The sequence below is a fragment of the Rhinolophus sinicus genome, chromosome 13 (assembly GCF_057876585.1).
Source record: "Rhinolophus sinicus isolate RSI-liver-muscle chromosome 13, RSI-T2T, whole genome shotgun sequence".
NCBI lineage: Eukaryota > Metazoa > Chordata > Mammalia > Chiroptera > Rhinolophidae > Rhinolophus > Rhinolophus sinicus.
In genome coordinates, this window is record NC_142513.1 from 62,525,977 (window position 1) to 62,550,424 (window position 24,448).

At 39.9% G+C, this 24,448-nt stretch overlaps 1 protein-coding gene across 3 annotated transcripts; it reads right to left on the reverse strand.

Annotated features, from left to right (window-relative positions):
- Window positions 1–1,233: 1,233 nt before the first annotated feature.
- On the reverse strand, window positions 1,234–23,031 carry MORF4L1 (mortality factor 4 like 1). Of its 3 annotated transcripts, XM_019751232.3 has the most exons (13): window positions 22,821–22,989; window positions 17,667–17,713; window positions 15,991–16,058; window positions 13,472–13,588; window positions 12,315–12,401; window positions 11,428–11,508; window positions 7,888–7,913; window positions 7,317–7,405; window positions 5,717–5,818; window positions 4,493–4,581; window positions 3,823–3,995; window positions 3,462–3,546; window positions 1,234–1,984 (listed from the first exon to the last, which is right to left on the reverse strand). In XM_019751232.3, the coding sequence occupies exons 1-13, from the start codon at window positions 22,858–22,860 to the stop codon at window positions 1,900–1,902; spliced, it is 1,089 nt and encodes a 362-aa protein (XP_019606791.1). In that variant the 5' UTR covers window positions 22,861–22,989; the 3' UTR covers window positions 1,234–1,899. The 3 variants fall into 3 exon arrangements, with proteins under 3 accessions (XP_019606791.1, XP_019606792.1, XP_074173477.1); XM_019751233.3 differs by lacking the exon at window positions 13,472–13,588 and having other exon boundaries at window positions 22,821–23,031; XM_074317376.2 differs by lacking the exons at window positions 13,472–13,588; window positions 22,821–22,989 and adding an exon at window positions 22,190–22,423.
- Between the last annotated feature and the right edge of the window lie 1,417 nt (window positions 23,032–24,448).

Here is a 24,448-nt window from a genome sequence, read left to right on the forward strand (position 1 = left end):
ACTATCACAACTGATTAAACAGGACAAAATTGTAAGTGCCTAATATGTAAACAAGGTACCAATACACTGATACACAAATCCACAGAGGCGTCAAAGCTCAAGAACAAACTATTTCACAAGTATATCCTACCCCTACTAACAAAACTAGAGCCTACGACGACAATCTCTATTTCTCCACACACACGTACATCAAGTTCTACTAAGGCGTTAGTTTGCCATTTTACCGATTTGGAAATAGTTAACTTAAAAAAACTGCCTAATAGCAAATCATTCTGCTGTATACCTAGAACATTCTGTATGTCAATTATACCTCAATAAAACTAACAAACAATTATATAGTATTTCTAAACTGCCAAACTGCCCTGAACCTATGACTGAAGTGGTAACGAGGAAACAAGATGGAGGCAAGAAGCCAATTTAAATGCAGCCTCCTCACCGCCATGCATCTTCCCGTCCTGAAAGTCCATTCCTTTATTTTGGTTGAATCACTAGTTCAGGAATAAACTTCAGATGAAAAATTCTAGACCACAGCCCATGAGGCAGCTAACGGAGAGTCTCAAACACGCTGTGACTCAAACTGCACTGGTTAGTTTGATAAATATTGGGAAGTACAAACACTTAGAAATCAACACCTAGTTTTTTTAAAAAAACGATTAAAACAAAATGGTTTTAAAAATTTGTAATTCACTATTAGGGTGATGGGTGTTAACCAGATTTACTGTGGGGATCATTTTGTGATATATACAAATATCAAATGATTATGTTGTACACTGGAAATACCTGTGTGTCAGTTATACCTCCAATTATAACTGCTTAGCCATCCATGTTCTATTCCGATGCTATATTTAAATGGAGGGGCCGGGGGATCTTAGTGAATAGTTAAGAAAAATCCTAAATTTAGGCACTGTGAATGTTGATCGACACCTCTAACAAACAATTCTTAACAGAAAGCAAGCTGTCACACAGGCAAAAATTCCCTTAATGTTCAAAATTAACAGCTTAAGAAAAATAGAGTAATAGCTATATGAACCTCAAACTTCTTAGCCAGAACTCAAGAGAGCAAACTGCCAAAGCTGCTGTGTATTAGAGGTAGGTACTGAAGCCAAGCTTCTAGGTCCATAAAGGCCAGACAAAAAATTACACACCCACCTGAAAATCCAGTCTAAATCCAAGAAGGAACACACAATATACAAAGGCTTTAATTTATAATGCATCCACACAAGCACACTGATCTTTGAAATTTAAAGAAAAAATTTATTGAAGATCTGAAAAACAATTCCTAAAAGATTGACTTTTCCAGAAAACTGTAGCTACACAATGCGTTGCGTCTATCATGTTAAAACGTGCATTAGACACAAATACAAAAACCATGAAACAAGCCACCACTCTTCAACAATCTGAGCAGAGATAAAATGCCTAAGGAACAACGTGGATGACTTGCAAAGGATGGGCTCTCTACTTTAAGCACCATTAAAAAAAAAAAGCACAAAATGGATGTGTGTTCAGTTATATACACTGAATTGAACCTTTGGCACTAGGAATCAGAGCATTTTGTCATATAGCAGTAACACGTATTATAAAAGTGCGTAGTGTCAAAGGAATAGAACCACCAGCATTCAAAAGCAGCTTTGTCAACTAGGCGATAGAACATTCTACAGTACGTCTCTCCGATGTCCATCACTGAATACACTGGCAGCAACTTTGAAATGAAGGAAAAAAAAAAAAGAAAGAAAAGAAAAAAGGAGCTGTGACCCCTTTTATTTTCTCTGTTTAAAATCAAACAGAAAACAAACATCAATTCTGTTATACACAAACATTTTCAAAGTACAGCATTTGTACAAGAGAAGGACTAAGAACAGAATGTTTACAGAGATCCAAACACAAGGGTAAGTAAGCGCCTCACACAGCTTTCCGGTGGTACTCAGGAGGGGCCACTTCGTAGTCGCTGGCACTGAACAAAGTTGCAGAATTCTTCGCCAGGTATCTAAGAAGAAAATGTTATTCATTACAAATGAAAAAGAATCGTTAACTCGATCCAAATCACTTCTCACTTACCATATACAGAAGCCACACAAAACACTTTCTTAAAATATACTCATCACAACCTCACCGTAAAACCATATAATTACAACTCAGACAACAGGGTTCTATACCAGACAACAACACATAAAGGAATGAAATCCAGAGTTACTCCCCTTATTTCGAAACAGCAAAGCAGCTATCAGAACACCAACTTGAGAGCTCGGACTATCTTTTAAGAAACAAGTGGTATTATCCTAAAAGGGTGACATCTAGATGTTTTCTGTAGCTCTTTGAAACTCGTTACATTAAATATATTCAAACTGACAAGTAAATGTCCAGTTTAACTTGAAATGAACACCATAAAAGTCAAAGTGACCTGAAATGTCAAGTAGTAGGGCACTTTCATTTTATAAGGAAATGGAGGTAAAGAGGATATTTATCATTGGTAGAGTGAAGACAGAGCTGTTTAGATACCTGAGCTCATGTTTCAGTTTTTAACTCTTTATTATAAAATATACGATGTCATTTTAAGAAAATTCAAATACAAAAATGCATCGAGTAGAAATGAAAAACTCCCACATTTCCTCCCAACGCTACACCCAAGAAATCACCCACTGTTAGGTATGAGCCATACTTCTCCAGATCTTTTCTAAAGATTGAAACTGTTTCTCGACAAACAGGAGGGATGACACCGTACTCTCCACTGCAAGTTGCTTGAAGACCTTTGTGCATTTAAGTATTTCTATAGGGTAAGTTCCCAGAAGTGTAACTTTCTGGTCAAAGGGTGAGCACATGTGAAATGTTACAACACGCATTGCTAAAAGGCCCTACAAAAACCTGAATAAACCAGGATAGCCTCTCCGCCCGTTTCTTCAATCTCTTTACTCTTAGCCACTCTGACAAGAGATATTTTAATTATCGTCATGTTCCACACTTTTTTTGTACTTCCATTTCTTTGAGCTTCCAATGTCCTTCACTGGTTAGTTCATCTTTTTCTTACTAAGAACTCTTCTCTGTGTATGAAAGATACCAGCCTTTTGTCAGATGTGCAACGTATGTTCCCTTCATCTTGAAGAGCATCTACTTATCACACAGAATTTTAATTGTATACTCAAATTTATCCATCAGTTCTTGTGTTACACGCGTGACAGTAGAGTGGATCTAACTGTGCTTCCTTCCGAAGACCAGCCAGTTGTTCCCATCACCACCTACTAAGGGACTCCGTTTCCCCTCGTGCTGATATGCCAGTAGCATGTGATTATTCCCGTACGTTTGCACTTACGTTGTTCCATTAACGCCATCTACTCCTGTACTGATACCATTGTTTACTTTGGTTTTATTATACTTGAGTATCTGTTAAGTGTCAATCTATCAGAGTAGCTTTGAGTATACTGCACTAAATTCATATTTTTGAATTTCAAGTACACCCTTAGACTTACTTTAGGAAATCGTGAAGATAATTCAGTAACAAAGCAAGGCTCTTCTCATCCAAAGGGGTATAGGCCAACATCGCTCCAATTCGTACTATTTAAATAAAAGAATTTAGTCAAAGTTACATCCAAGGTAGCACTGTGAGCATATTTTAATTATGTGAGGAAATGAAACCATCACCTATTCCTTTAAAAGACACAATTTTAGAAACTCTTGACTTTAAAACAAATTTGATATTTATCATTTCAGATAAAAGTTCATACTGGCATAGAATCGTGCTTAGAACGTTATTTTATGTTACTCCTTCATGCCAACTGAGGAGACACAAAGGAAAACAAGTACAATGCTATTCTCCGAACGGCACGTTACCGAATAATCTCAGCAGGTGTGGTGCCCCATACACCTGGGACATGGGGGCGTCAGGGTGGTCTGCGAGGATCTCCGCGTACTGCGGTCTCTCGAATTTGTAGAGCAGCTGAGTGCCCAGCATCACGTTGAAGTATTCCTTTATCCCCGCCACCACCTCGTTCACTGCGTACTCCCTGAAAACGAGCACAACACTTACTTTGAATACAAGTCACTGAAAAGAACTGAGACACAGGGATTAATTAATTCACCCAATGTGAGGGTAAGGAATTAAGTTAAAGGTTGAACTAACAAGTAAAGAGGATGAATTTTTACTGAACAGATTTTAAAGGATTTAACAAGAGCAAAGAAATCAACTTCAAAAATAAACCAGTAGTGAGCAGACTACAAATCTCAGGCTAAGAATAGTTTTTACATTTTAAAATAATTGTATTTTAAAGGATTATATATGTACTTACACATAACTTCAATTTTACCTAAAGTATTTACTATCTGGCCCTGTAAGAAAAAGTTTGCCAGCCAAACCCCTGTGACAAGCCAATGAAATTCTATCTTGCTAGCTGTTGATGGTACTGTTTGAAAGTTAAGTATATGTTTAAATAACGTATTTGGAAATAAGAAATATTTGAAAGAAACATGTCTGAGTATACATCCAAGATGTGTATATTCTTACTTGTTATCTGTGTTTCCTCGAGATTTCTTGTAATTTGCATAATCCTCCAGAATGGAATCCACATTCTTCTTGGCAGGAAGATAAAAGAGCTATAAAAACAAAAATACACTTTAATACTATTAATTCTTCTTTTTAAGGAAAAATTACACTGGGAAAGCTTTACCGCAATGACACGAAACGGGAAGAGGCCTGAAACATGGCTAATGTGGCCAAGGGGTAGAAATGTCGTTGTACTTACTTTCCAGTACACAGGCCAATGTGGCTGGCGACTGCTGTCGGACAGCACGCGCCACACGCAGCCTGCGACCTACTAGACACACCTAAGCACCACTGCGCAGGGAACAGGCCGCACAAACGGCCTCCGGGGTCTCACTCACTCACTGTACGCGCAGTACGTGCCGCAGCCCTTACATGCTCTTCTCATCTTCGCATTAGCTAGGAGGTGGGGGCCCTTACCCCACTCAATGTGGAGACTAAAACAAACACAAAGGCTGACTGACTAGTCCCAACTCAGATGGTCACTGGGAGAGCCCAGGTTTCCGACCTAGCAGTTTAGCTCTAGACCCGAATCAAACAAGTGCACATGTGCACGTCTGATGCCGCCAGGCTCGTGACCTCAGGCAGTCCCTCCTCGCCCCGCCCCCACCCGCGCCAGGTGTTGTAAGAAACAGATTCATCTGTCCGACAGTTGCTCATCCTGGCTTTTGATGCCTGTGCCCACGGGGTGTGCACAGGTACCTCACCATGTCCCAATTTCCTGTGCACCAGGTACCTCACAATGTCCCCATTTCCTGTGCACCAGTAATGAGACCAGCAGCGGGACCGGCCTCCAGTTCTGTTGGAGCCACAAATGCCTTGCAGGTGACACTGGGTGCTTCCTGTTACACTCCATTAGCAGGGACATTCTGTGAGGATGTCCCACTTTCAACGACAGTAAGAGAGGAAACATGCTTCTCTATCAATTTTCAGAGTAATGATTCCTGCTCTAGATACCTCCAAAAATGAGTTCTCTCCTTTTTTCTCTACTATAAAGTTGCAGACTTTTATATACGCACTTTGTTTCATTCTTCTCCACGTCGTTCCCTGTGATGACCAAACTGTGTAGTCGCTGAAGGTATTCATCAGTCACCTCTAATATTCTAGTCTACACAACATTTTCCTTAAAAAAAATTTTTCTGACTAGAAAAACACACACATATACAATCTGTGTAGCTTTCAAGTTACCTGTTTCTGCCGAGTGATTAAGTCCCAGTCATCAACAAGCCATGGTTTTAGTTCTTCAGGAATCTTCACTTTAACTTCAACTCTGTTCATGAATGTCTCCTCCTAAATGGAAAAATGAAAGGTATCTGAAAAATCTGTCTTTTCTTGCTGAATAGCAGCTCTAAAAACCAAGGCTTTTCTTGTCCTTCAGAGGCACTGGGTATAAATTCTTTGAAGTACTCATACGAGCTGCCGAACTGTCGTTTTAAAAATCATAAATGCAAAGACCGTACACAAAGCTAGCTGCTGGGAGGGAAGAGTTTTATCTTAATAGAAAATTGGTCTATTCAGTGTTTTTCATGTGGAAAAAGCAAAAATTGTTTAGCAAATTTCCTTTTGTTCTGTAAATGAACACTTTTTTAGCGTTCAATTGCTGTACACTTTTAGTATTCGCATATTTATTGTTGATATCCAATAACTATCCCAAATACAACTATCTTACATAAAATTAAAAAGTAGTGACTTCTAGGGACAGCCTGGTGGCTCAGGCGGTTAGAGCTCCATGCTCCTAACTCCGAAGGCTGCCGGTTCGATTCCCACATGGGCCAGTGGGCTCTCAACCACAAGGTTGTCAGTTCAATTCCTCGAGTCCCACAAGGGATGGTGGGCTGTGCCTCCTGCAACTAGCAACGGCAACTGGACCTGGAGCTGAGCTGTGCCCTCCACAACTAAGATTGAAAGGACAACAACTTGACATGGAAAAAAGTCCTGGAAGTATATACACTGTTCCCCAATAAAGTCCTGTTCCCCTTCCCCAATAAAATCTTAAAAAAAAAAAAAAGAAAAAAGTAGTGACTTCTAATGAAGTCTTAAATAACTGCCCAAAGGTACCTGATTTTCAGAACATAACACTTTATAAGTATACCACTGCTTTATAACCTCAGCTTCAGAAATATAAAATATGTCAGTTAAAATTACCGTTTTCAAATTCATAATTTTGGAAGTTATAAGTGTAATAAATTAGAAATAGGACTGTTTATCACTTAATACAAATTCAAAGTTGTTATAACCCCCACACACATACGTGGAATTAACAGGTTTTCGAGGAATTTTGTACGGGTTTATTAAGTCATCTTGGGACATACTAAGATGTCCTAAGCCATTTAATGTGACCTAGAAGTCTACACAGGAAGTCCACAAAGTCAATAGGTTCTGACTTTAAGCAACATATAATCAAACCAACTTGACTAATTGGGATAAACAAGAACTAAGTTCCTACGGCAGCTCATCAATAACACAACAAACTGACGCTGAACAAAAAGACGTTACTTGAGCAGCTGGTGCACAGTCCAGCATCAAAGAAACATTTGCTCCCGTCATGACCACAGAGCTTACAAACATCTGATGGTAAGTGGGGCGGCGCGTCTAGCAGGACACACCCAGAGTCACAAGTGAAAAAAATTACATACAAATATATACTTTTTATATAGAAAGGAGAATGTTTTCATTTCACTAGTTAACCGTTAGCAATGCTTTTGAGACTCAAAGTTCTATGACTATTTTATTGTGTTGTAACATGACTGAGATAAAAATTCTATCATAAACTTAGGGAAAAACTCACATTTTCAACAGTAGGATCTACTCGGGCTCTTTTCTTGCGAGGTGGCTGAGGTGTCTCACTGGTACTGCCACCATCTCCATTTCCGGGTGCTATGAAAATGTAAGGGTGAGGAGAGATTTTTAGCTTAGTAAATGAGACACTCTTAAGGAAAGCAAGTCTCATGACACACCCTCTTCATTTTTCCGTAACACTGGTGTTACCGTAATCTACATTAAGGAATAACATTCTCACTAAAAATATAACTTTTATGAACAACTCTACCAAACATTTAGTATAAGACAAAATTTACTACTGCCATCTTACATATTTAAAATTTACTTTCAGGGTTAGGCATCAAGTATAAAAAAACATGAAAATAGTAAATGCTTACAGGTCTCTCCACGGTGAAAAGAGTATCAGAGTTAGGTTTCTATTACTATGTACCTAACTCTATAATAACACTGCGATTCATATTTCAGACCATCGATAAATATGATAACCTTACTCTAAAAAAAGCCATAACTTCAATTTTAAGTCAATTCAAAACTCAAAATATTATAAAGGTAAAATAATTTTAACAAAATATCCTTACTTTTCTGTTTGTTCTTCTTTGTTTTCCTGAAAGGAGGGGAGAAGAAAAACAAAGGTAAGTAATTGTGGCTAGTAAAACTACCTCTGTTTCAAATCCCTTTTACCAGGTTAAGTTCATAGAGAAATATGGCCTTGAGTAAGATCAGGGAATGAACATAGTTTCCTGTTCAGACACAAGGATTTTTATTAATGGCTGGCTAAGTTACTTTAAACAGAAAAATAAACCAAGAACATATCGGGGGACTTCCTTCCAGGGTTATATTATTAATTTGTAAGTTTTATAGCATTAAGCTATAAATACAGAGTTTATAAAGTATTGTATTAGTTCCACCAAAAATAAAGTTGCAATCATTAAAATACTTTCCCCGATTACTTTTGTACTAGCATAATCTGATTTTAGATTTGTTTTAATACTAATCTGTTACTCCTCTCTCATTGTTCCAAACTGTTTCACTTAATAAAGTTTTTCTCGTAACTTTTTTCTCATAAGCTGTGTTCCCTCCTTTTCCACACCAAATACTCTATATACTCTCCCACATGCAGAACAAAGCTAATGTCGTCTTCCTCTTGGTTATCATCTCTAATAGTAGCTCACATCTGACTGTCACACAGTAAATTATTAATTTTGATTTTCTTCGTAATTATTTCAAGAATACAAAAAAAAAGTTTGCAAAGGCTATGATTTTGGATCACTTCTGGTGGGACCATACCAGAGCACCTGAATATTCTTACTTTTGTATAGTTTTAAATCATATTTGTAAATGTTATTAACTGTATTCATTTAATTTAGTTTGGGGTTCATTTTACAACTCAGCTTCTGTCTGATTAGAAACACAAAAAATCTGGCCATCTGCAAGTACAAGGTTTTCTCTACTCTCTATGGTTAACTTCTGTAACACAAATATTTTCTAGACGCTATTTCTGGGTCAGAGTAAACCATGAACTTTCACTTGTACATGTCAAAATCACATGAAGACCAAGAGAAACCAAGCATCTTTACACTCATCCCTTACCATAAAAATTAAAGAAAAAATATTGACAACTGATCCAACTCTGAAGAAAAAAATCTAAACTATACTTCAATGAATCCCGGTAGTAAGGACTCCTGGACATTCTTGCTTCAGCCTTCTTGCTTGTATTAATTAAACATACAAACTAGTTTCTCAAACTGCACAACAGAAGTCCTACGATAAACCACTGTCCTGTTTTATTCCTATTTTTAAGCCCTGTGACTAAACAGTATGTAAGTCAAGAAGTCAGCTCTTAGATTCAATTTACTTTAAAGAATAGCCTCAGTCCTAAGTCATTCTTAACAAAAGTCTTTCCTCTAAATAATTAACAGCCAAAGAACTGCCTCTGACGCCGAAGTGCTAACAAAATTCACATGTATTCATCACTATTAGTTTAGAAAGAATAAGCGCCCAAGCTTAAGGACCTAAATATCAACAAAGTACAAGTAAATTCAGGTTTTTAGAATACAGGTGACCCCTGAACAATGGGACGGGGGGAGGAACCAACTCCTGAGCACAGTGGAAAATCCATGTAAGTTCTGACTCCCCAAAACTTCACTACAGCCGTCTCTCAGTGTGCGAGTAGGGCTGCTTCCAGGACCCCTCATATGGACCAAAATTCAAACGCTCAAGTCCCTCATGTAATGCGGCATGGAAGCGTGCAGACAGCCTGCTTTCCGCATCCACATTCCCAACTGTGAAGTGAAAATACTGTTTCTGACCCGCAGTTGGTTGAATCCAAAGATGCAAAACCTGGGGATGTATTTATTGTAAAAAAACCCGCATACAGGTGGACCCCGCAGTGCAAACCATGTTGTTTGAAGTCAACTGTATTTTCTAACCAGTAGCATTTATACATATTCAGAGAAAGCTACAGACCAATTATCAAACACTAAAGATGGAGTAGGGTAAAACAGGACTTAAAAACTGTATCAAAACCTATCAAAATGAAAGGATTAAGCAGTTCTTAAAATTATATGACACCTTTGAAGCTCTCAGATTAGGTCTCATCAAAACACCCTTTTTCAACTAAAACAGCGGCTTCTGGAATAATTAATATGTGGTTACATGTCTGGGAGCAGGAAACATACAAGGTGAGTTTGAACAGTCTCGTCTATGTTGTGAAAAGGAGGGCCTGGGCCTAACACTCACAATCCTGAAAAAGACTCAGGAGCCAATTACTTTGAAGAGCCCCCCCCCCCCCCCCACTGCGCAAGGATGGAGAATCTGAGTTTTACTTCACAGGCTTGTTCAGCTACTATTTTTGTAATCAAAACTGTGCAACACCTTACATTCAAATACAAATAATTTCAGGCCTACTACCTAGATTAAATTTCTATACCAACTTTTAGCACAGTGATAATAATGACTTAGCAATAGACCAAATTTTATTTTATTGATGAAAATCCACTGTTTTCTACCCAGGTTCCGGGACTTGAATGTTATGAAGTCCTAATGACTACTACTACACAGCAGTCTTCCAAAGAACCAGATCATGGAAATGCGTGCCGTGCCCACTTACAACAAAAGCTATGAGCCAACCTCAAGTGGCAACACACCTACTCCTTGCCAAATCAACTAATTATGTTTTTACTACAAAAGGTAAAACTTCAAATATTTCAAAGTGCATCATTGCCGTCATTACTAACACCTAACTTTTAAGTAGTAAAATCGGACCAGTAACTCTAAAAGCAATAGAATGCAATTTCAAGGAAAAAAATACTAAATCATAGTTTAAAGCGTGTTACTTTTGATCCTTTAACAAGAAGCATATAACCACTCATTAAAACTACCTGTTCTTCAATGAAAATATTCAAATGGCGAGAATTAAAGTGATCTTTCCTTAAGTTTTGATTCTCTTTTTCTTTTCTAAGTTACCATTCCTACCCTGGCTTTCAAGTACATAAACTTTAAACATATACCAACGTGCGACTGTGTATGACTTGCACACACAGACTTGACACCAAGATCTTCACAAATTTAACAACAAGGGATGGTTTTCCCTTTCGGAGGGACAGGGACTAGAAAACTTAACATCTCACATATTGTTTGTTACCATGGGTTTCAAGAGGGGAATTAAACTAAGATATATCTTTAGCGCTACTATAAAAGCAAATCTACCCCCAAAATCTTAAAACTTGTGTCCTACTGATAATTCAATACTGTTTTTAAAAGACACATTACACAAACATATGTATTTACACGTACAACTTAAAAGATAGGGATATGAATGTACCTGATGCCGCTAATTGTATACACAATGAGTTAAGTGGTAAACGTTATGTTAGGCATATTTTACCATAATAAAAAGGGCGGGGATAAAAAAACACTGCTAAGCAAAATTAAGAAATACGTATCTTCAAATGTATTTTAACAACCCAACACCAGAGAATGGAATTCTCAATGGCATTTTTCAAATTACAACAATGTTGCAGTTTCCATTTTCAATAAACCCTAATACATAATAATGGGTACCAAGTCTGAATCTCACTTATAAAACAGTATGCAATATTAAAGATAGAGCTTCTTACACTTCAACATTTTTCTGTTGCAGACCAGACGTCTTCTTTCCTGGAGCAGCCCCTCTCATCTTCCCCTCTGCATACTGCTCCCTTCAAAAATAATTTCAGTCAAGTCATCATAAAATGAGTACTTACATAGAAAAATAAATTGTGCTAGCTTGATTCCATTTTGAAATTTATATGCAAATTGAGGCTCCAAGCCTCTAGTGATTCCGGTATAAAGTTTTTAAGGAGTTGGACAATTAGATGACATATTTATAAAAATCAAACAATTCAAGAAAAGGATTAAAAGGCTTAAGATTGTGCTCTTCTGCCTACCAAAATTAAAATAAATGTAGGAAAGGTGACTACAGTAGACGTGTCTCATATAACTGAAAATTCCATTTCTGTTTTGGAACTCACTACTCCCAAATGTTTTATTTCAACTTTCTTCATTTCAATTTCCTTGGTATATATTTCAGCTTTGAAATGAAAAGAAAACAATTACCCAATAGAACACCTAGTCTTTCAAGGTTCTTTTTCTTAAAGTGCGTTCAGAGATGAAGGATAATGGGGATGTCCCTTTTCCTGGTTTTTTTGTTTCCCCCTTCCCCAGTGTACCTTCCAGAGCCCAGGAGAAAAGAAGGTAACAATGAGTTTACAGCTACAGAATTTCCAGTAACAGCCTGCTCTGCTTTCTACCTTCCTCGAAGGACTCAAGAAATAACGTGCATGCTACTTCCTTTTCCTACGTAAGACTGCTCTGGTTCCCTGAGTCAAAACCACAACACAGCAGCAGACGAGTACCATGAATCATTTATAGGCAGGCAGCCAACAGGTTTTCTAGTGTTCAGTCCATCTCCAAAAATTAATTTACAGGCATTTCTCCTTATATTCATGTTGCAAAATTAACTTACTGATTTGCCTTTTGAAGTTCTCGCTGCTTCTGCAGATTGGTGTCCACGTACTTGAGCACTCTGCTTTCTGGGACCCATTCATCCCAGCTGCAAAAGAGACAAGTTAAAATGTCATTCAAAAACATTTTCATGTTTATTCAGTCTCTGTCCTCCAATTATTATTTTAGAGATCCAAGAGGCAAGACTTTGGCTTTCTCTGAATTTGCTCAACTGGGACTACAAAGCCATTCTTAACTAAAATGAAAATCTCTGTTCTGTAAAGAACCTTCATATTCTCAAAAGCAGCATTCCAAATCTAAACTACCAGAATCTAAAGCAAATTATTCAAATCATTTTTCAAAATAGCATGAGTATTGCATTTAACATAAGAGTCCCTAACCAATTAGCCTTAGAGAATAAAGATACCTTAAAATTTTTAATTTCAAAACAACAAGGACAGGAGTCCACAATAAGCTGACTTTTTAAAGAATTAAAACTCATTGGCTACTTGGCTGTGTAATAGCAGACACAGAAGTCTCCGTGCCTGTTTCATCACCTGTAAAGTGGGGATAATGGTACCAATGTCACAGAATTGTTGTGAGAACTACATAACACATGTAAAATACCTGAGAGTTTGACAACATAAAAAATAAACACTCAAGGTATGTCAGAAACATATTAAGAGGTTTATAATACTCAAACACCATTTAGATTGACTCAGCTAAGACTGTAAATTAAAGTAGTACAATGGTTTATCAAACTACACCATTCTTAACCTTTCCTCACTCACACATGAAAACACCCAGTTCCAAGGCACAACCAGAAAGATGGCTTTCTAAACATCAAAAGGTAGAACCAACCACTCTTTTAATCTAATTGCTAAGACATTCTGGCACTTAGAAAAGCTCCTTCAAAACATGATTTCTCACATGGTTATTTCCAAAGGGGAAAACAAAACCAACATATTCTTAGGGCGTATTTAACTTTTCGTGCGAAGTGACTCTTTTCTCCTGCTGATGGAGCTCCTTTAGTGACACATCAGGTGTATCCTCAAAGCAAAGTCTTTTATTTAATGATTTCCCACCTCTGACCTCTTATATAAGATAGCCAAAAGGAGAATAAATAAAAAGCAATCCTCAACATGACTTCCTAGAGAAAACTTTAAAACATGCATTTACCTAGAGGTCAGGAGGGGGTGGTGTACTGAGGGAGCTCCTTCAGGAACAGGAAAAAGGGCTACAATATCCTCACGTGTCTTCAAAGTGTTTTCAGAGCGCCTGGGCCTCACAGCACTTCTGATACAGACAGCATAGTACAAAGTAATCTCAGTAACTACGTGCAGAATTTAGCTTAAGCTTTAAGATTTATTTACAAATGGATTATTTAAATGTCTGTGTCAACAAATTTCAATAAGGTTTTTGAAAATTTAGAAGTATCTCATCTATTGTGCTTTTGAAAATAGTAATATTTACTGACATTTAAGAAAATTCCAATCTGGAGATTGGGCTTTTGTAGTATAATTTTCTGTAAGTAAGGTATTCTACAAACCATTTTCGAAATGAGGATTTTATTTTTATTTATATATCTACTTATATCTATTCCAATTCTCTCTGAATTAAATGCATCTAGCCGATTCTTACTTATCAATAAAGTTCCATTTTAGAACCTTGCAAATCCCTTCCCCCTGGTATAAAATGCTTCTAAATAAGCATCTGGATCTAAAAACCAAGTCAATCCAAGAGTCTCCTTTATATGTCAGGAGCTTGTTGAATCACAGGGAAATGAAATGGCGTCTCTGCTCTGAGGAACATCAGTAGGGTTAATAACTGAAAGCCAAACATTCAGAAATCTTTATATATAAGACTAAGCATAAAAAAATTCCAAAATTTTCTAAAGGTAGCTGGCATGTAACTAATTCTCAAAGTCACATGGATCCATGGCACTACTTACACAGCACAAAATAAAACTAACGTGCTGGGCATTTGAGTAACTCCTCCCCTTTGCAAAATGAGTATATTTTAAGGCTTCTCTAAATACTAAAGATCAAACTTTACAAATTACATGTTTATCTACATACTAAGTCAACTACAAAAAATACATCTTGATATATTAATATTCCTCAATATATCTATAGATACTAATAAAGAGCTCTAATATTCAGTGCCTTTTTTTCTTAGTTCTTTGTCCAAGGAGTAAGTAATGAATATACAAAATTAGCTAAAAACAAAACAAAATCTACGCACCCTGTTACTTACTTGTGTTACTGGACAATAATATAACGAAAAACGTTATTAATTTATTTTGAAGCAGTGAGATGAGCAAATACAAGAATTTGGTATTTTCACAATTTATAAACTACAAATGCCACTAAAAACCCAGTCTTTAAGCTGCACACATCTACATGTAATTTAATACAAAACATCTATTACGTATGAAAGCATGAAGCCCAAAAGCTATGTTGACAGCTACTGGTACTGACTTACTAGTATTACCTACCTATCATTATTAGAAATGTTTCAGCAATCATTAAGTTTGTGGGGGGAATCACAAATTGTCAGAATGTGCTTTTACACATTTAGATTTCCACCTTTCTACAGCTATACTAATGGAAGAAAAGGAAAGGGTCTGGTATTTCTTCTCAGCTAAAAGCATTTGTGAAAAATTTTTCTAACAGATAAAACTGGGTTGGTCAAATGGGTAGGAAACTGTCTGAAAATAGACCCAAGTCACAGGGCCAGTAAACATCGTAGAGAAAACCTCCTTCCGTAGCAATCTCTACTGTACTCAACAAATCAGATGACACCACTCACATGGAGAACAAGGTATCAGAGCACAGCTCAGGTGACACAAAGCATTAAAAGTTGCTAGAAAACAACTTCTAAAAAAACACACTCCACTTTCTGTCAGTGCTATCTTTGAGGGCTAAAACACCATTAATAAAAGTAATTTAAAACCTCTCATAGTAAAACTTACAGGCCATTCAATTACAAGCACGAAAAATGAGTAAATTATTAGATGTGGTATTTGTGGGCCCCAAGATAAAAGACCTGTCACTGATAAAGAGCTCCACTAGCTGGATATTCTAGAATGTGTTCAACCTATAACCACTGCCCACTCCCGGTATCAGAGCAATACACCACTGCTTAAAAAAGAAAAAAAAAGTCTAACTCTTCAGGGTGGAAAATTAGGTTCTGTAATTAAAATCCTGTATCTGCATTAAACCATATGAAATCACTTTGTCAACGTTTAATTACGTTTCCGAAGTTTAGAACATAAATTGGTCATCAGTTCCAAATCAGGCAGTCTTTATCTTTTTCCCTTTTCTAGGCAAAAAAATTCAACTAGCTTTGAATATAACTCTTTGACGTAATGTACATAGTTACTGAGTTTGTGCTAAGGCGAAGAAACTCAAGCTGTCCTACAACGTACTAAAACAAAACAAAACAAAAAGCAGGTGGTTGATTAATGATTATCAGACATTATATTAGAATACAAGAAATACCTCACAAAACGTAAAATAAAATGGATGCATACCTAATTTCTATTGTATTTTCATCATACTCATATGGTTCATCCTTCTTCAAAATGTGTAACATTAAAACTGTACAAGGACTAAGCATACGCTTGTGCCAGTCTAAGACACCAGCTATCTTGTATATTATAAATAAAACATTGCTTCTAAAGATCTAATACTCACTTTTTATTCCAACCACTGTAATGTATAAAGTATTTCACTTGTTTGTCCTTTATGGCAACCTTTACACACTGAAATTAAAAAAAGAAAAAAATTTCACTTAGAATTATTAAAGAAAGAGACTACCTGGATGATTTTAAAGTACCCAATCTTTCAGAAACACTCTCTACACTTAAACTCTTTGGTGGTCAAAATACCCCCCGCCCCCCGCCCCAAATCTGACTCTCTAAAAGACTATTTAACCTTTTAGGCTACCTAAGTATTAAGTTATAAAATTGCCAAATTGTCACCGTTTGTTCGAGTCAGTCCAACACAGCTGAAGCACGTTAAGCACAAGGGGTCCCCCTGAACCTTAAAGCAGGAGGCTAGATAAGCTAATGAACACTGCCTGTGCTTTCTCAAAGTCTACCTAGTCAGAACTATAATTTCAAAAACAAATTCAGTTAAAAAAATATTTACAACATAGTGTTATCAGCTTATGAAAGGCAATAAACTTTTGCTGCCGACTATCAGCAATTAGCAAAGTGACAGATTAAAAACGTTTTCTTAAAAGCAGCGAAACAAATGCGAATGAATTATCAGAGGAGGCCGTTACCTCTGACAAGTGATGACCATCTGCTTTTTGATTTAAAAGTCCTTCCCAGAGGCAAACCAAGAGAACCAAGGTAATTTAAGCTATTTCGATCGCCATTTAAAAATTTTTCACTGGAGTGTTTTTGCTGCCAGAGAAAAACCTGTCCGTTTAGTAGTTTGCCAGAAGTTGATAACAACAGAAATAACATTCAAGGACACAAATGATCGATGGGACTCATAACTTACTTATAAACTGTATTAGCTTTCTATTACTAAGATATATGTACGAAGCTTCTGACCATCTCCACAAATCCAAATTCAGCCATTTTAGAACTTTAAAAACACATATCTATGTCCTTAAAACAAGTAAAAAGTAGTAAAACTGGTCATTTAATCACACTGACACTTTACAATTTTAAGACTATTTTCATGGACACAAACTATTCACCGAGAATGTATGTAGAAATTGCCGTTAACAAAATGTGCTGTTCTGTATACTGTGGTTCTGGTTTAAGAAAAAACTACAACTGTTAAAAATAGTCATGTCGTAAATATTTGTCCTAAAAAAGTTGAGAAACAAAATACTAGAAACATTTTTGACTTTGGAATGCATTATCCGATTTATCTTTGGCTAAATGTAAAATGAATTTTTATAACCTGAGCACAACACTGATTCAGAGGACAGGAACCCCCCCCCCCCCCAGGATTCAAACTTTGCCAGACAACCCAACTAATAAAAAACATACTCATTTTTAATGTTAGCTTTTACCTTTAATGCAATATATTAATAATTAGCTCAGTGCTTACTCAGCAGACTACATCTTCATATAAAATCGACCGTGGCACTATTTTCTTACAAGTCATTAACTACCTAATACTATTTGCTCCCATGAATAATCAACCTTCTATCTTTCTCCTCAAATGCTCCTTCCAACTACTGGATGAATGGGGCAAGGCAGAGATGCTTTATTTGACCCACTACGCAAGCAGGAAGATGCCCAGAGAGAGAAGATGAGGAACTTCACAACCTATGAAAAAGGTAAGTATTAAAGTCAGACCTAACCAGTAGCTTCAGGTAACGTCTTAAAGGAAATGGATTTTCATACCTTTGCTTCATAAAGAAGAGGCCCATGAAAGCACAGCACTCGCTCACCTGTAAAAGTAAAACAGTAATGGGTTAATTGTAATTTCTCTTCGTATGGAAGAAGATTCACATCTGGGAGCCATCACACCTGTAGTACTGCATTCCTCACAAAATTAGGAAAGGGGGACAGGCTACACGGAGCAGCACTTCGGATCAAACTTTAATAGTACCCCACAACAAAAACAACTTAGTATCCGTGTAAATAAAAAACCAATCAGAATGGTAATCATTTAAATCATCAAACCATCTATCACCTGCTAAGCAAATAAAATCTGTAGCTACCTTCTGGCAGCATTGGTCGTTTTCAAATGTGGATCTGCGAATACCAGTTTTAAAACGTGATCCAAGTTTATGACCTTATGCTCTACCTACGAGTATATCTCTGCTTCTAAACCTTTTACTAATTAAAATGGTCTACACAGTAAAATTTCAATGTACATTAGAAATGGCTGGCCTTTAACAACAACAAAAAAGTTCGTGTTCATGCCTTCAGTGTGTTCAATCATGTTCCGGGCACTGGGCTGCTTCAAAGAACAAAACAATAGCCAAGAGGGGAGTGAAGTTAGGGAGCCGGGTGAAAAAGGTGCAGGGATTGAGAAATACTAATTGGTGGTTACAAAACAGTCACGGGGATGTAAAGTACGGCGTAGAGAATATAATCAATAACACTGCAACAACTATGTCGAGTGCCAGGGATGTACTAGACTAATCTGGGGATCGCTGCATAATTTATGTAAGTGTCTGACCACTATGCTGTACACCTGAAACTAGTGTAAAATAATACTAAATGTCAACTGCAATTGAAAAAAAATAATTTAAAAAGTATATAGAGAGAACTGAAAAGCAATAGACAAGAAGTCTGATGTTTGGAACTTATTACACTCTATGTCGAACCTACCATTAAGACTCGCAAGACTAAATTAAATAAAATGGAAGGGACTGGAGTAAGACCTAGAAGCCACCCCTGCTCACCAGATGAATCAAGCACGCAATTCCTGGCAGTACGTCAAGATTACATTTCATTGGAGTAGAAACAGATTTCTCACACATTATTTTCAGTCCACTTGGTTTCAACAGACCCACACACGGTTAACAGAAGTACTCCAACACAGTCAGCTCTTAGCTCTAAATTCAATGAAAATAGCCTAGCAGCTCAATTCCAAAGAAACTACAGGGCAATTTGGGTTTGATCATTTTTAAAAATTACTGCTTTTAAAACATAGTTTTCAAAACTAACCACAACTTACAAACCTTCAACCTGAAATACTGTTATCCCACAGCAAATCTATATTCATTTTCAACATATTTGCCCAGTGTCTTTAGGGTACCTGCCTGTGTTAAATACTGTCGGATTAATGGAGGACTGATGTGTGAGCAAATAGCTTTGCGCAATTTCCTGGATTTCATATTTTAAGTATCTTCATAAACAGTAAAAGTGATTGATAAGCTACTGTAAAGGTCACAGGGAAAGGTCCAAGTGGAGGGAAACAACTGGTACAAAAGCACGGAAACATGTTAAGGTGACACTACTGGATTACTATTAGGTTGGTGCAAAAGTAATTACGGTTTAAAAGGTTAAAAAATTGCAAAGACCACAATTACTTTTGCACCAACCCAATAAGTACAAATAGTTCACCATCACTGGAGCATAGGATAAACGTGTAACAGCAGAAATGAAAGTTACGCAGATCATGGAATGCCTTACATGTCATGTTACAAAATCTGAACTTTATTCTGTACAGGATTCCCAAATCTGACCAAGAATCTCTTGGAGCAGTTTTTAAAACTACAGATTTTCCTTTTTTTAAGTTTATTGGAATGACAATAGTAAAATTACATAGGTTTCAAGTGTACAATTCTGTATTACATCATCTATATATTACATTGTGTGCTCACCACCCAGTCGATTCTCCTTCCATCACCATGTATTTGTTAAAACTACAGATTTTCAAGCTTCACCAGACAACTGTATTAGAATCTCCCCAAATAGACCCAGTAACTTTACTTGCATCAAATTTCTCTATGTGATAATTCTTGTGCAGTGGTCCACCCTGAAGACCTAGAGGTAGCTAGTTCTAGAGGGACTATGCAGAGCTTAAAGCGAAGACTGGAAGGAAACAGGGAGGCCAGTCAAAGACTTCTCCCAACAGCTAGGGCTAAACAGGCCTGAACCAAAAGCAATTAGGACAACTTACCAAAAGGTAAAGCACAGCGAAGCAAAAGTACAAAGAGTTTAGAACGACTTCCAGGCTGGTGGGAGCATCACCGGAACAGAAAATGGAGGAAAGAGGGGTTCCAGATCAATTTTGGATTATGTTACAGTGGCTACAGTACATCCAAAGGGGAGCCAACTAGTAAGCACTTGCGTAGGCATCTGGGGCTCAGGAGAGAGCTGGGCTAGAGCCACCGTTGACTATTGTGAACAAGGAGACCGTGGGGATGTAATTAAGCTAATAAACAGCAGCACCAAAGCTCAGATCTGTGGCTCTTAGTTTCTCCCCAGGAACACTTCAAAAGCACCCTGAAAATGGCCTTCCTCCTCACCACCCTTTTGGCTGCCGCCACCAAATGCACTGAGGCTTGAGCCCTTTGGCCTCCATTCTAGTTACACGGCCCTAAATCTTCTGTTGGAAAATATAAGGCTGGCTAAAGAGTTACGATCCAGGACAACATCTGCCTAATTTTCATGAAGTAAAGAGAAAGACTGGTAATTGTGGAAAGAGAAAACCACTGTATTAGAAGTTAAAAAAAAAAAAAAACCTTTCTCCACTCTTAATCCTTTTTAGTATCCAACTACAAAGGTAATTCTGCCCAATGCGCTCAAATTCAAGGTTAAGATTCCAATCCCCCATTCGCCCACTGGTTTGTGCTTACTAGGAACTCAAAGGCCAGCGTTAGCCAGTGTCTAAATTCCTGACACAAGGCAAAGGGCCTTCGCTCTGACAATGGGCTAAGTGCTCGAGTTTTCTTTACCATATGCTTTAACAGAATTTCAAGTGGAAGACCAAGTGCAAAAAAATGTGCTTTAAAATTGCTTCTATAACGTACGTTGTACCATTGTTAAATGAGAAAAATGAATTTAAAGGAATCATAGGAAAAAAATAAAGGAATCATGAAAAACATACTTCTAATAACTCATATTTCCGCCATTACATAATCTCAATTCTTCTGCAGTGTTTTATTACAATTGTTAGCACTAACATAACATTCCTTTTTCCTTACAACATATTCTCTGAACATGTCATATAAATAATGATAATTTCTTAACAATGCTTATTATACAACTCAGCTTTGACATGAGAAGGAAACACATTTGTAAAGTGATGGTAAAGGCAGACTCTCAGGTAGCTTTCAAAAACCTAAGGGAACCCTGGTTCCCACTCTTCTCTAATTCACCGCTATTGCAGCGCAGGGACTCACATTTGCTGTTATTCCCTCACCCTACCATCCCTCTACTTCAGAACTAAAGCACTTCCTCCAGAAATGTATCCGACAATTCCTATCCTCAGTGATTTTCCTCCTTTGATGTCCTAAACTAGGGATTAACTTTTTGTATCATCGACCCTTGACGGTCTGGTGAAGCCTATGGGCCTTTTTTCTAGAATGTTATTATAAATACATAAACACAGAGTATGACAGGAAACCAACTATATTGAAATAGTCAGCAAAACATTTTAAATATCATTGTCTGTATTACGTGAACTCAATTGACATAGTAAACATTTAGCTACTGATCCAGTAACTACCATAATTCTGAAGTAATGAGGAGCACGAATGACACTGAATGTATCTCCTGCAACGGTAACGCTGCGATAGGAAAACATTCTGCTAAGACTGAGGCAGACGGCTGGAGACAGGAATCGTCACAGTCCTACCGCACGGTGGTTGTTGTTTTGGGGGGGGGGGGGGGGCCTACATTCCTAATTGAAATAAATTTCAGTTAGACAATAAAAAAAATGTTCCCGTCCAAGTTCCCGAACCTTCTGAATTACACCCACTAGAGTAAGAATCCTGCTCTAAAACACCAAGTAAAAAAATGCATCCACAGGAGGTAGTCACAGCTTCTCAAGGCTGGAGAAAGCGGGTATTAATTACTAAAAGCCCATCATTATCAAAAATACCCTTCAAAGCCTCTTAAATATCCATCAAGTCACACCCTACTTGGGCTCTGGACACATGACTCTAAACGTAACCCTAAAACACATTCAAGTTTGAAGATCCCTACAACGAGAGAAACTGCTCTGCGGCCGTCGCCACGTCTGCGGCTCAGCAGCTCGTGCGTCCCCAACAACGCGGCAAATGGCACAGCGTCCCTGCTGGCTCCCAGGTCCCTGCTTCCATGTCAGCGTCACTGCGACGCCTCCAGGGGAGCACGCGCTGACGGGTGCGCTGCCTGTGACATTAAAGGGCTGCCTTCCCCCGGAGGGCACGTTCCGCCGTCAGCCCGAAACCTCGTCGCTCAAAAGCCAATTAACAAAAACTCACTCGGCCTCCTCATCACTGCCGGTCAAACGCCACTGCTCAGCCAACTGCGGGTCGAGAGGATGACGCGAGGGCTCCAGGGTTTATCAACACAGCCTCGCCCCACCGCGAGCAGCCGCACGGCGAGCGACACGGCCGCCGGGCGCCCAGCGCGGCCTCCGGCAGCACAAAGCCGCCGCCGCCGCCCGCCGAGGGGGCGCAGGGAGACGCCGGCGGCCATCTTGCGGCGGCCATTTCGCGGCGCGGCTCCCGGCCCGCCGCCCCGCCCGCCCCGCCGCCCCGGCTCCAGGCGGCCCCGCGCGCCTGCCGTTGTCCGCCCGCGGCGCGCCCGCGCCCCTCCCCGCCGCCTCGCCGCCTCAGCGCCGCCATGGCGCCCGGCCCTCCCACCGCCGCTCCTTCCTCGGCGCCGCCGCCCACAAACAACACGGGCTGAGGGAGGCCCCGCCGCGCCCGCGCCCCCTCGGCTCCGCCGGCGCCCGCCGAGCGCCTCCGCCGCACAAAGCGCTCCGCCCGGCCGCGCCCAGAGCCGCGCCGCAATGCGCTTCTGCACAAAGCCGCGCTCGGCGCCGCCGCCCCGCCGCCCCGCCGCGCCCGCCCGCCGCCGTTAGGTGCCTCTCCCGAGGCCCAGACTCACCCTCCTGGAATTTAGGCTTCGGGTCCTGCTTCGGCGCCATTTATAGGGATTCGCCGCCGCCTCCTCCTTCTCCCACCACTCGCACTACCGCCCCCCACTCTCCAGCCCACCCAGCTCCGCGTCAGACGCCGTGGGCAGCGCCAGCTCTAGATCCCGGGCGCGATTTGCCGGCGCCTGCACACCTCACAGAGCCGCGACTGCGCAGCCGCGCCTGCCAACCGCCGCCCACCGCGCACGCGCCCTGCGCCGCGCCGCCCGGGGCACGCTGGGAGTAGTAGTTCCAGCCGGTGCGCGGGCGGGGAGGGGTCCTCCCATCCCCCAGCCCTTATCCCCCGGCCCCGCAACCGGGGTTGGTGAAACCCCGATTGATTGGGGGCAGTGTTGGGGCGCGGTGCTGGAGGCGGTCCCTCGCCAGCGATAAAGAGCTGGAAAGACCCAGTGTGCAGCCCCACGGGCGACACGGGCCACCAGGATGTGGCATGCAAGGCCTACGAGGAAAGATGCGTCTGAACACTTGCAATACTTCCGACGGCATCTCTAGGGGTATCCGCGTGCGTGTGGCAGCGTTGGGGCCCGCGGTCCGGCCACAATCTGCGCGCTTACTGCCGGCCCGCGTGGCTTGAGGAGCCCACCCGGCGGGAGGCAGGAGACGACGGCGCGCTACCTGCCCTCTCGGTGGGCCCAGCTGCATAACGTCCTGCGAGGCGGGCGCCCGCCGCCCCACTTGCGCAGAAACTTTTGTCAAGTTTCTGAGAGCTATTACTGAATGTACACACATCGTGAACGACTGTCTTCACGTCGTCCTCCTGTTCAAAAGGCCTTAGTTTGCTCAGCCGCCGACTCGACTTACTGTGAGAATTGCACAAAAAGGCTGCGTGCCTAACAGTGAATTCCTCGCTCGACAAACGTGAAGGAGGACAAGCCTCAAAGTCATTCCACCAAAGGCCCTCAACATCCCCCCAGGCCTTCAGCTTGTCTCCGTGGCTTTCCTAAACTCCCCAAACTGCTGTGCACGCCACTACTTGCAGACCTCTCTCCATTTCTCCGACTCCTATTTCTCCTTCAGTCTTCCTCCTAACACAAGCCCTTCTTTGAACACCCACAAAGAACCCTCATTCCAGTTGTCTACACACCATCTTGTCTGTCCTAGTCCGCAGAGTATCAACGGAAGAGGCAAGGGCCTCTGTGACCCCACCCGCCGCACCAAAACTGCCCCGTACGCTTCTTCTTTTGAACACAAAATACTTCAAAATAATTCAAATTCAATAATCCATAATTTTAAAAATATAAAAATGAAGACAGTGAAAAGTTTCTTTCCCACCTCAGTCCCTTACCCACCCATTCCCCCAACATTGAAACAAAACCAGAGCTTTTCCCAAGGGTTTTGAAATTCAATGAAATGGAGATAACAGTTACTTAATGTAAGGTATAAGAACATTACAATACAATCAAAATTGCCACCCAATAGAACACTGATTATATTGCAGTTGGTGATCATGTAGGGTGGTCACATGGCCCAGCCTGCAGCTGAAGAGAAAATCCTTGAGCCACAGGGACAGCTAACAAGAAACAAGGAGAGGACAAAACCAAAATCACAGGAGAGATGAGCGGCCCAGGGAAAGTTTCTC